The sequence below is a fragment of the Mesocricetus auratus genome, unplaced genomic scaffold, assembly GCF_017639785.1.
Source record: "Mesocricetus auratus isolate SY011 unplaced genomic scaffold, BCM_Maur_2.0 Super-Scaffold_100031, whole genome shotgun sequence".
NCBI lineage: Eukaryota > Metazoa > Chordata > Mammalia > Rodentia > Cricetidae > Mesocricetus > Mesocricetus auratus.
The window spans coordinates 5,776,502-5,789,010 of record NW_024429212.1 but is presented as its reverse complement, the minus strand read 5'-3'; the positions used below and the strand labels follow the sequence as shown (position 1 = coordinate 5,789,010).

Genomic DNA, 12,509 nt, shown 5'->3' with positions numbered 1-12,509 from the left:
CTCCCCACCTTGTGTATTTTTAAAGTTGCTTCCATCTGCCCGGCAGAGCGTGCCAACAGCCAGAGCAGCAAACACAACCCACAAGCCCGCGCAGCTCCACAGAGGTGGAAACGCAGCGTGCGGGCTCGCCGCCCTCCTCAGGCCTGAAGCCACGTGGGCGAGCCTCACCTGCACCTCTGAGTCAGCGTCCACATGCTGTAGCTGGAACCATGTGTCCCTGTTGTGGTAGCTCTGCAAGTCTTCCTTCTGGATGGCCACCTTGCCTGGAACACAAAAAAAGGGGAGTAAAGGCCACGGCGGGGAACCATGGAAACACAGAGGGGGCCAGTGTGGCTGGACCCCGACTCCTTCAGAAGGTTAAGACTCGGTTAGTCCACACTTCAAAACGCGCTTCACGCTGGCTTCGGCCAAGGCTGCAGGCTTGTCTGCTCATGTAACAGCCCTTCCGGCAAGCCAAATGACACAAGAGCCAGATTTCACCGCCTCGCCCGTTATCGGAGCCGCTGCAACGGGCCGGCTATAAGAGAAAGGGGTCAGCCTGGTTTTGGCCACTAATGGCCTGCCAGGCGCCCACACAGCAGATGAGGCTGTCCGGGCACCTCCCTGCTGCTGCCCTTCCCTTTAAACGTAGACAGGAGCAAAACACACTTCATAGGTTCTGTGATAAGTTAGTAGGAGTGCATGTCTACTGAGACAAGTTGTGGCGTGGGACACAAATGTGCACGTTTAATTTACATGCCCTGTGGCGTGTGTGTGTGTGTGTGTGTGTGTGTGTGTGTGTGTGTGGCATGTGGCCGTGCCTGTGTGCCTGAAGGACAGTGGTGACCACAAGGGCACAGCCTGTCTACAGGACCTTCCTCCCCTCCCACCACCTCCCTAGGTATTTCTTTGATTTTTTTTCCACAGTAGGGTCATGAGGCCCCTGACCACTGAGGTCAGCTCCCCTGTGGCCCTTGCAAAACAGACCTTTGCCCACAAACCTAACCAGGGGTGACTTTTTTCTTCTCTTTTAGTCTCTTGTGAATACGCCTGCATGAGATTGAGCTCATGTCCGTGAAGAGGGATAAAGAACTCCTTGGGCTCTGTTCTCAGCGGGGCTGGACAGAAGGCTAACCTCTGACGTTTAGCAGATGTGTCCTCTGTGCTTTCACAGGCTGTCACAGCACAAAGAGCGCTGAAATGACACGTGTGACACTCATCCCCGAAACGACACGTGTGACACTCGTCACTGAAACGACACGTGTGACACTCGTCACTGAAACGACACGTGTGACACTCGTCACGGAAACGACACGTGTGACACTCGTCACTGAAACGACACGTGTGACACTCGTCACCGAAATGACACGTGTGACACTCGTCACCGAAACGACACGTGTGACACTCGTCACCGAAACGACACGTGTGACACTCGTCACTGAAACGACACGTGTGACACTCGTCACCGAAACGACACGTGTGACACTTGTCACGGTAACGACATGTGTGACACTCATCGTGAGTCCTACACTTTAGATGCCACAACGAGGATTTATTTTCACTTCATTCATCGTTTACATACGCAGTCCCAAGGCACAGAACAAGACTCAAGGCGGTCAGAAGGGTGCCACGGCGGAGGCACGTCTCTCCCGGGGTCCCTCTCCCCCACGGCGGTGTCTGTCAACCACTTCCTGTTTTCCTAGCGTGAAAAGAACTAGCTCTCCTCAAAGTAGGTGATGTAAGGTGAAGCAGGCCTCGGTCACGCTGGGCCCCTCTGCATGACGTCACCTCAGCCTCTTGGGTTGTGACGCAGTCAGGACTTGTCAGATAGAAGGATTATGCTTCTTGAACCCTTCCAACCACAGAGCCATCATCCCCATCAGACTCTCTACTTAGAAGTTCTCTTTTGTTTTAATAAAATCCCAGATGAACCCTCACTGCTGAGCCAGGCTCTGAAGGTAGTGTAGCAATCTTGGGACAAACACCGAATTCTGCTCATGATATACGTCTGCTTGTGGCCCAAGCTTCATAGACAGCAGATCCAACCAAAGCCTCTCTCCATCTCCAGGATGAAGCAACTCATGTGTTTGGTATATTTTCTCTCACTGTGGGACTATTTTGTGAGACATATAATTACGTTGTTATAGGAGGCAAACATTTATAGAACTGTGGTGACACAGCTAGAATCTCAATTAAAATATTTCATATTTTCTGGTACGTCTGGCCTGTGCTCCTGCCAGGCAACTTGGGGTTTGTTTCTTCATGATTTGTCTGTTACTCTCTTCCTTAGTAGTCCTGAAATGGACTTCACTTTGTGCTTCTGGAACACACACAACCAGGTCTCTCAGAGAAAACCGTAACCTGGAAGCCGCCCTTCCTCATGATCTGAAACCAAGAGGTCATCAGGTCGGTTGCTGGGGGGTGGTGAGAGCGATCAGAAGTCTCACCTCGTGTCTGAGGTCCTGACAAGACCTCTAATGCCTCAGAGAGTACCCACAAACCTAAGCCGGCAACACTAGATCCTGAAGAGAGGAAACCCACCCAAGACCTCAGAGAGAAACCAAAAACAACAACAAAAAACTCCAAACGCCAAATCCTAAAAGGCCGCCAGTGCCTGAGAAAGCACCCCAGACCTCAGAGTAGCATTACATCCTGGGAAGACCCTCGGCATCTCTGAGAGACCCCCGAATCTTCAAGGGAGCATCCCTCTAGTGAAGGAGCTAGATCCTGGCGTGGTCATCAAGGCCTGTTGGCAGGAACTGGCTTCTAGGGCGACTGCACTCTACCTTGGAAGGGCAAGCTCTGCTTACTGTCTGGACCCGTGGAAGTCACAGGTAGGGAAGGAAGGGATCAGTCGAAATGTGAGGATAACCGTACCGCAATCAAGGTACGGTTTCTCCAGGAAACAAACACAGGCGAAACCCGGTCAATGGGGATGTCATCCAAAGAAGTGCTTTCATGGCCCAGCTCGCCGGGCCGGGCCTCAGCAGCTCGGTCCAGGGGAGCCCGGGCAGACACAGATCCCCAAGTATAAGCCAGCTTCCAGCAGAAGCGCCCATGCTCAGCATTCTCATGAGACTCAGGACCAGAGCCCGCGGACGGCTAACCTCCGCAGCTAAGTACTGACAGACTGGCAGGTGGTGCCACGGTGAGTTGCCCGACAAAGTTTTCACACACAGCGCCAGCCCACCTACAGGAAAGCCGCCACCTTCCCTGCTTTCTCCCTCGCATAACACCTGGGTTGACCAGTTTCGCTCATTCTTGGAAGCCACGACCCAATTTTTCCCTGGCACTTTTGGGATGCGTGTGGCTTGTTGGAGCGGAGTTACAGTCATGGTCTTCCTCTCTCCAGGTGATACTGAGACACCAGGAGAGAGACGGCCGCCTGTGGCGGGTGTGGGGTTCTCCTGTCCTTTGCTAACGGAAGCCACAGCTAGCTCCTCGAAGGAAACAAGCAAAGAAGAGTCCGCCTCAACAGTCTTCCACCAGCCCCGTTATTCCTATCACGAAGGGTAAGAGTTCGGTGGGACTGCCTAACACACACGAGGCCCTAGGCCCTCTCCAGTACTGCATAAACCACGCACGCACGCGCACGCATGCACGCGCACGCACGCACGCACGCACGGCATGCCTTTAACCCCAGGGCTCAAGACAGGGGAGGTCGCAGGAGCAGAAGGCCAAGCTCACCAGCTACAGGGCAAGCCTGAGGCTGTGCTAAACGAGACTCATTTAGGGAAAAGGTAGAGGAGGGGAGGAGGGGGAGGGGGAGGAGGGGGAGGAGGGGGAGGAGGGGGAGGAGGGCGGGGAGGAGGAGGAGGAAAATGAGGCAGTGGTAAAGCCCACAGGCGCACACGAATGAATGAATGAGCTACACAGACAGCACCCTGGGAGCTCAGAGCGCCTAGAGGTCACGGCTGAACTGCCCTGCGAGGAGAGGAAAGCACACGGGAAGCCTACAGCGGAGACCAGGAGACGCTACACAGACACACAGCACGTGTGGGCGGGGGGGGAGGAGGAGGGGGAGGAGGGGGAGGAGGAGGAGCATGGGCCTCGTGAGGGATGCCCAGGAAAGGGAGCTGGAGCCTGGCCACCACAGAGCTTGTAAGGACAAGGCCACAGCGGTCTGAAAACTGGGCCCTGGGACGCCCCAACAGTTGGCATCTGTGTTCTGTTTCTAACAACGCAACGCAATGCTACTGAGGAAAAACAAGATCCATTTGGCCCCAGGGCCGCCCCAGGTCCCCACCCGCGCAGCCCGGGACACTCCTCATAGCAGCCAGCTGGTGGTGCAACCGGGAAGCCCATCTATGGCTGCTGCCGGGCAGGCACACAGAGCTTCGAGAATGGCGGCCCCGTAGGGACTCGGGTCTTTTTGTGCCCGCTCCCTCACACGGCTTCCTTCCGCCAAGACTTGAGTTCAGACGCGGGCTACTGCAGGGCCTGGTGCGTGCAGCCGGCTCCACTCATTCTCCGCTCCGTGTCCCTTCCACGAGCGACGCTGGTCGGACATAACAATAAAAAAGAATCAGGTGTCCAAACTAGGTCACGCTACCACATACAGTCACTGACAGGAACACGCTACCACATACAGTCACTGACAGGGACGCAGGGTGCTGAGTTCCAGGGTGGCTCCCAACTGGTGCCATCTAGCGGTCACGGCCGCAGTCTAATTGCCGACCAGCACGCTTCCCTAGCCCTGGAGGAAGAGACGAGCAGGCCACAAACGCCAAGCGGACACAGACATTCCAAACTACGAGGAACCGATGGGAAACAGAGGGGGCTCACAGGAGTTACCACGGCACAGAGACCGCCACGAACAAGAGGAAGACCAAAGGAAAGAATCCTTGAAGGCCGGTGCCGTCTAGGACCCTGAGCCCCGGACGCAGCAGCCCGGTTGGTAGTAAGCGCCCAGCAAATGTCTGCAAGATGACTAAATAAACACGCACGTGAGCGACACGCGCGCACAAGACAACTAAGGCGAGCAACGCTGGGAACACACTACAGGCGTGGCCGGCGTCGCGGTTTCCCGCTTTCTTTACACAGCGCAGTTAAAGCTGCACATGTAAGCGTCCACATCTGTGCGCATTCACTCGTGTTTATGCGTCCCTGTCACTCTGGCCATACGGCGAGCACAGACCTCAGGAACCCAAGGAGTGAACGCGATACACACGTCCCTGTCTCCAGACATGTCACAGACGATGGGGCGCAGACAAACACACAGGCAAGAACTCCCGACAGCAGACGCGGAGGAGCGCTAGGGACAACGGGGCAGGGGTGGGGCTAGAGGAGAGTCATCGGAGAAAAGGCCGCATGAGGAGCGAGTGAGAGGAGAAAGAGCGTGTGTGGGTGAGTGTGAGGAGTGAGCGGGGTCTCTGAGGAGTGAGCGCCAGCTGCCTGCAAGCAGACTGAGGTTGGGTGGGAGCAGCAAGCAGAGGACTGGGGTGAGGAACAGTGTGGGGGAGGTGTAAGAAGTGAGCACTAAGTGGGTGTGAGGCAGTAAGGGGTCAGGTGTGAGGAAAGAGACGACTATAGATGAGAAGCACCTGTGAAGCCAGACGCAAAGGGCAAGGTGAGACGTGGTGTGAGGAGAGACGTGTGAGGAGACACTGGGGTGTGAGGAGAGACGTGGTGTGAGGAGAGACACTGGGGTGTGAGGAGAGTCGTGGTGTGAGGAGAGTCGTGGTGTGAGGAGAGACGTGGTGTGAGGAGAGACGTGGTGTGAGGAGAGACGTGGTGTGAGGAGAGACGTGGTGTGAGGAGAGACACTGGGGTGTGAGGAGAGTCGTGGTGTGAGGAGAGTCGTGGTGTGAGGAGAGACGTGGTGTGAGGAGAGACGTGGTGTGAGGAGAGACGTGGTGTGAGGAGAGACGTGGTGTGAGGAGAGACACTGGGGTGTGAGGAGAGTCGTGGTGTGAGGAGAGTCGTGGTGTGAGGAGAGACGTGGTGTGAGGAGAGACGTGGTGTGAGGAGAGACGTGGTGTGAGGAGAGACACTGGGGTGTGAGGAGAGACGTGGTGTGAGGAGAGTCGTGGTGTGAGGAGAGATGTGGTGTGAGGAGAGACATGGTGTGAGGAGAGACATGGTGTGAGGAGAGACATGGTGTGAGGAGAGTTGTGGTGTGAGGAGAGATGAGGTGTGAGGAGAGATGAGGTGTGAGGAGAGATGAGGTGTGAGGAGAGATGAGGTATGAGGAGAGTCGTGGTGTGAGGAGAGATGAGGTGTGAGGAGAGATGAGGTGTGAGGTGTGAGGTCTAAGGTGAGATGAGGTGTGAGGTGAGGTGTGAGGAGAGACGTAGTGTGAGAAGAGACGTGGTGTGAGAAGAGATGACATGTGAGGAGAGTCGTGGTGTGAGGTGTGAGGTGTGAGGAGAGTCGTGGTGTGAGGTGTGAGGTGTGAGGAGAGTCGTGGTATGAGGTGTGAGGTGAGATGTGAGATGTGGTGTGAGGAGAGACATGGTGTGAGGTGAGATGCTGCATGAGGTGAAAGGTAGATGCGTGCAGAAAGTGAACTAAGGCAGGGCAGAGGGGACGAAGGTAAGGCAAGATCTGTGTGAGGACTGAATTAATGGGAGGTCTGCTGTGAGGGCGAGGCTGCCTTCTTGAAGCCACGGGGAAACCGAGGTTGGGAAACGTCAGGGTGAACACGAACTTCGTACGTGTCTGACTGACCCGGAACCCTCGAATCCCTGCCACTCCTCTGGAGCCAGGGATGAGAGAAGCCCAGAGACAGCGAAGAAGGTTCACAGGCTCACTTCCCGATGGGCGGGAGCTCTTGAAATCTGGGGTATTTTGGGACATGCTACCTGCTAGCCTTAAGAAGGCCCTGGTCAGTGTTCCAGACATGAGGTCCCAGTGGCCAGCTCTTCTGCACACTGGACAGGACAATGCAAGAGGCCAGACCACACAGGCAAGCCTCAAGCTACTCCCATCAGGAGTGACTCAGGCCCACAAGGTCCCACTCAGGAGGGCCTCGGATTAAATGCTAATCCCCTCCCAGTCAGGAGGCCGGCCAGCGGGTGCTGTCATTTCTACCAGGATGAGATCCCACTTGTAAAAGGAAGAAAACACCCATGTTTAAGTACCTACCACGTAAGTACCTACCTATGATGGAATCCCTTCGGAAAACGTCTCTATCAAAAATGTAAAAGGACAGGTGACGGAAACTCCGAGGGATTTCACAGTAAAAGTCTTCTCCATAAAAGGGGCTAGACAAACACACAAAAACACACGGTTAGAATATACGTGGATAAGTCCTCAAAGAGGCTAACATGTCCAGGGGATGGGGTTGGAAAAAATGAGAGCGCTCAATGGGGGCCCTCGACATTAATAATAACGCAATCTCTAGCACACTCGTTTACATGGGACAGCAACCTGAAGACCGTCACAGTGATCCGACGGCGGCGTTCACGGCTGCACCAAGAGGAAAGCACACACTGAAGGCTCCTTTCCCGCAGAGACCTGCCTGCCCTGGCTCCTTGTGAGGACAGGACCCGCCCCACAGCTGACTCCCCCGTTCTCAGGGCTCACCAGCCCCCTTGTGAGTCACCCCACAGCTGCAGCAGCCCTACAAACGGAAAGTTAAAATAAGCCCAAGCTCTAATTAAAGGGGCAGAAAGCCAGAGGGCTTTGTCACTAAACAAACTTCCCATTGTTCTAGGCTAGGAAAAACTGGCTCATGACACGCTGAAGACACCACCGGACCTGGCGAACAGTGAAGGGAACCCGATGACTTCAGTGCAGACACGGGGGCCGAACTTGAAATTAGATGTGATTCCAGTTCCATGCGTGGTGGTGGCTGAGGTCCAAAACAGGAAGGCTGACTATTCAAGGAGGAGCCCAGGCACCGTGTCACGATACGGGAGGGGGAGGGGGATAGCACACAGGGAAGGGCCACTGGCACCCATGTGCAAAGGCCTGCTTACCATCACATGCAAAATGACCTCGAAAGAGGTCACACACAAACCTAACGGCGAAACCTGCAAACTTCTCAGGAGTACAGGGGAACAGAACTGGGACCTGGAGTTAGGTAAAGATTTCTCAGATGTGACATCAAAAGCATGCCTGCTTTAAGAAATAGTTACTTTAGACTAATAGAACCTTAATTAATTAAGATTGATTTAAGATGTTTATGCTGGGGACTAGACAGAGGACTCAGTGTTTAAAAGCATTTGCTGTTCTTCCAGAGGACCTGAGTTCAGTTCTCGGTATCCACACTGGGCAGCTCACAACTGCACACATGTGTTGTACATGCACAGACACACACACACACACACACACACACACTCAAATGAAAAATAAAAATAAGCCTTTAAGCTTCATTCTTTAAACTAATATATGTAGCATAAAACTTTATGCTTCAAAATATATAGTTAAGAGCATAGAGATGAGAGACTGGGGAAGAAAATATCTATAACTCAGTTATCTGACAAAGGGTTTGTAGCAACAATAAGTACACTTACATCACACTGAAGCCAAAACATTCGGAAAACACCAGATATCATTAGATGCTATGATTTGAATATGCAATGTCTCCCCCAAGGGTCCTATGCTTGAACACTTGATTCCCAGGTGGCAGGGCCACCATAGGAAGTTGCTGGACCCTCCGAGGCTCTTGTCTAGCTAGCAAAAGTGGGGTCCTGGGGTAGGCCTCTATTTCAAGTTGCCGTCTGAGGCCCCTGCTTCTTGATCTGCCAGATGCCAAACGACAGCTGTTTCTTAATCAGGTACAATGTCATAGCAATGAAAAAAGCAGCTATCCACTGACCACTGCGAAATAGAAATTAAAGCAGGAGACACAGGTGAGCCTTCCACCCCCGCCTCTGGGTGGGACAGCAATATGTAGTGTCCCATCCTGGGGTCAGAGAAGGAGCTCGGACACCTTCCTGACAACTCCATCCATAGGTAGCATCATTTAGTATAATTTGCCAGAAATGGGGTAAATCGTAGTTAGGAAATTACCTCTTTGCAATGAAAACAAAATCCCCAACGGGAAATCTAAGATGCTGAAGTTGTCTTGAGCATTTTGGGTACAGAGAATTATTAACTTAACGACAACAAGAATATCATTTTATCTCTCATAGGAGCAGGATGTCCAAGGACTCCCATGCAGAGTTCCGCAGGTTAACGAGGTTCAAGGAAATCACACTTGGCGCCTGTATTCACGGGAGCCTTTGCTTCTCTTGCATGTCACCAGACAGATCCATCAAGAGGGCGAGGCCCCATGTAAACCTCCATTCCCCAGCCTCCTTGCATAGAGCACTGACCTCTCAGCTCTATTATTCTCTCTGTAACCAAGAACCTAAAAAACAGTGTGTTTTCCAAGGGAGAATCCTTGAAAACCCGAGACAGCACCTCGAGGTCAGACGTCCAAGTGTGTGTGGGGTGCAAAAGTGTAAATACTCCTGCGTGTGTGCCTCTGGGTGTGGGATGTGTACACATGCCCATGGGCATAGGTGTGAGTGTGTGCGGTACACTAGTGGGCACGTGTGTTTGTGGACACGGACGTGTGCAGATGTGTACGGGCACCCGCGAACACGCATGCGTGTGTACCTTCATGTGTATGTCTATGTTCTGGTCCTCTGGGTGCAGCTGTGCATGCCCCATATGCATATGCTAGCCCATGAAGTGGCAGGCGTGAACCACAGGCATGTGTAAAGTGCAGCCAATGCATGCCTCCCCACCTACATGCCTGTGGAGTGTGGAGTGGAACCTGTCCGCCTCCGCATGGAGCCCCAGACGCTGGAAAATGACGAGATTTTACAAACAAGACACCTCCTTATTCCTATCTGTGCACGTTCCAAGAAGATGTGTCACGGTGGAAACAGCCCACGATCCACAGGCTTTGGTCCAATAGCAAGAAAAACGACCATCAACGCTAAAACCCAAAGAAGGCAGCACAGAACAAGCCCAGACAGGCACTGGTCATCCAGCGTAGAACCTCAACAGCCACAAAAACTACTAAATGGCTCCATTTAAAGTCAGTCGTAAAACATTCAGGTTTTTTAAAGTATGAAATAGTTCCTCTGCATATACCGGTGTCAACACTCAGAGGGATCAATGATTGGAGGGTCTATTTGGGTTAAGACACTTGGAGATCCAACCTCAAAGTCATCTGGCATTTCTGTCCCTTCGGGGTAGCCTCTAGGGAGGACTTCTGAGAACCAGGCCCCAGTGACTAATCTTTGGGGCAATCCTTGGTCACAGCAAATCTTGCCACATCTAGGGCCCCACTGTAACCCTCGTGAGAGAGGTCCAGATGGTGTCACTTAGCTTTATGTTATGATATGTCATAACAACAGCAAACATCTGAGGTGGCCAAGTTACAGAGAGAACGTGACTGTTTTGGCTCAGAGTTTTGCAGATCCCAGCCCATGACTGTTTGGCTAGTTATCCTGGGGCTACGCGAGATGCGTCATAGCGAGAGCACGTGATGGAGCCGAGGTTCACCTCATGTCAGGAAAGCAAAAGGGAAAACAGAGGGAGCTGGGAGCTTACTGTTCATACGCGGCATGCCTGCGACCAGCTAAGGACCCCGAAGTGGACCCAACACAGCAGACAAGTGACCGTTTGCTCTCACCTTTTTGTAACTTGTTTCTAGTGGTTTCCATCACCCTAAATGTTTTTATTCTTTTATTTAATGGTTTGTTCTGTTTTTTTAGTTTGTGTGGGATTTTGTTTGTTTGTTTGTTTATTGTTTGTTTTGGGACAATGTCTGGACATATAGCCGAGGTTGTCCTGAGGCTCATTATGAGACCAGGCTAGACTGAAACTCACAGTGATCCTCCTGCCTCAGTTTTCTGAGTGTTAGATTTATAGGTGTGTGGTACCATCCTTGGCATTCTCTTATTCCACATAACCTTTTCACTTAGATTTTGCTAATTAACTTTACTTGTGAGTCACCTCAAAACTTTGGAAATCAAGGTGGGGCACTGGCAGATGAGGGAATGGTTTTACTAACTGAGGAGCTCTGATTGCAGGTTCAACTCTTGTGAACGGGACCGAGCTGGTCAATGGGAAAGAGTGGGCAACACAGCAAAGGTAACTCCATATCTGAGGAGCATGGTGCCCTCAGAGAATGAAGAAGTATCGTTTCTGCTGGGCCGGGGCGGGGGGGGGAACCTGCTTGCCAAGCAGGTGACCTGTGGGACTTCTAGGTTTGACCACAGCTGATAGGGAGAGGCCAATGCGGCTGGCCTGGCAGAGTTGATGCTTGTTTTCTTGGGAGGCAAGGGTTTCAGACCCCACATCCATGAACACAGTTCACTCAGCTTTCTTTTTTAAAAGGAGCTTCGGTGTTTTTTGCTTTAACGTTTATTTATTGTGTGTGTGTGCCAGTGTGCGCATGTGCATGCCCCATGGTAAGCATGTGGAGATTGGTAGACAACTCAGAGTCAGTCTTCTCCTTCTCCCATGCGGGTTCTAGGAATCAGACCTACATCAGGGGGCTTGGTGGTCAGCACCTGGATCCCCTCCCCAACCCATAATTCACTCAGGTTTTTAGACCCTAGATTTCTTTGTGAAAAACAAGAAGGGAAACCACTCCCCAGCACTCGGGGAGGCAGCTGTGGTCTCAGCACAATGAGAACCTAGCATAATTGGCTTCCTGGAGCATGGAGGCTTGCAGGGCATTGGGGACCCCAATCTGTGGCCACATGAGCACCTTCAAACCACAAGCAAATGCTGTAGGCTCGAGAGTTTCTCAGGTCCAAATGGAGGCAGGAAGTGGGGTCAGCTAGGCAAGCTACACTGGGCCATCCCCTGCAGTGTGCACAGCCCGGCTCGGCTGCCCGGCCTGGGGCAGAGGTCGGAGCCCACCGAGTTCCAGCTCATGCCTGGCCAGGGGGGAAGGGTGATGAGACACAGGCAGGTGGGTCAGTTCTTTGTTTCTAGTGTCTACAATGACATCCAACCGCAGAACTACAGTGAGCATTGCTGAGATGACACAGGCCGTTGACCAAGTCTAATCATGAGCACCAGCCTTGCTATCCACATGCCTACTGGGAAATACAAATGAGGACATGCAGCTTGTCGCCCACCCGACTCCAGCCTGGCAATCCATCCACAAGCCGGACTCCCAGCCACTCTTTTTGGCAACAATCAACTTGAGCTTCCCCAACATTCTGGTTGACTTGCCCTATGATGAGGTGTTAAGAGGAATGTAATCTAAATTTGGAAGTGATCAGGAGTCAATGAGGCGAGCTGGCCATGGCGACTTCTTCCTGTAATCCCTACTGCTTGGGAGGCTAAAGGAGTATCAGTGCTAGGCCAGCCTGGGCTACACAGCAAAGCATTGTCAAAAGACCGGGAGGTAGGGAGGAAGGACGGAGCATAGAGAAGGCCATGATTGCTCCCTGGTTAGAGGAACAGACCACACACATGCAATCAGACACATGCACTGTGTGCCCTGCCTGTCCCATCACGATACTCGTGCTGCCTGGAGACCCTACCATCAAGACAGCTGCCACACAGGGTTGGCATTCTTCTCCAATCATTTCAGATGCTATAAAAACAACTAACACGGTGCTGCTACT

At 52.7% G+C, this 12,509-nt stretch overlaps 1 protein-coding gene across 3 annotated transcripts in view; it reads right to left on the bottom strand.

Moving 5' to 3' along the window:
* The window catches only part of Rasa3 (RAS p21 protein activator 3), a 108,332-nt gene that overhangs the window by 42,363 nt on the left and 53,460 nt on the right, over positions 1-12,509 (bottom strand). For 2 of the 3 annotated variants that reach the window (XM_005082618.4, XM_040733589.1), the window contains exons 3-4: positions 7,081-7,184; positions 169-263 (exon numbers count right to left, since the gene is read on the bottom strand). In XM_005082618.4, coding sequence (XP_005082675.1) covers positions 169-263; positions 7,081-7,184 — 199 coding nt within the window. Of the gene's footprint in view, positions 1-168; positions 264-7,080; positions 7,185-7,350; positions 7,374-12,509 lie in introns of those variants that run through there. The other variant, XM_021234405.2, reaches the window with a different exon arrangement.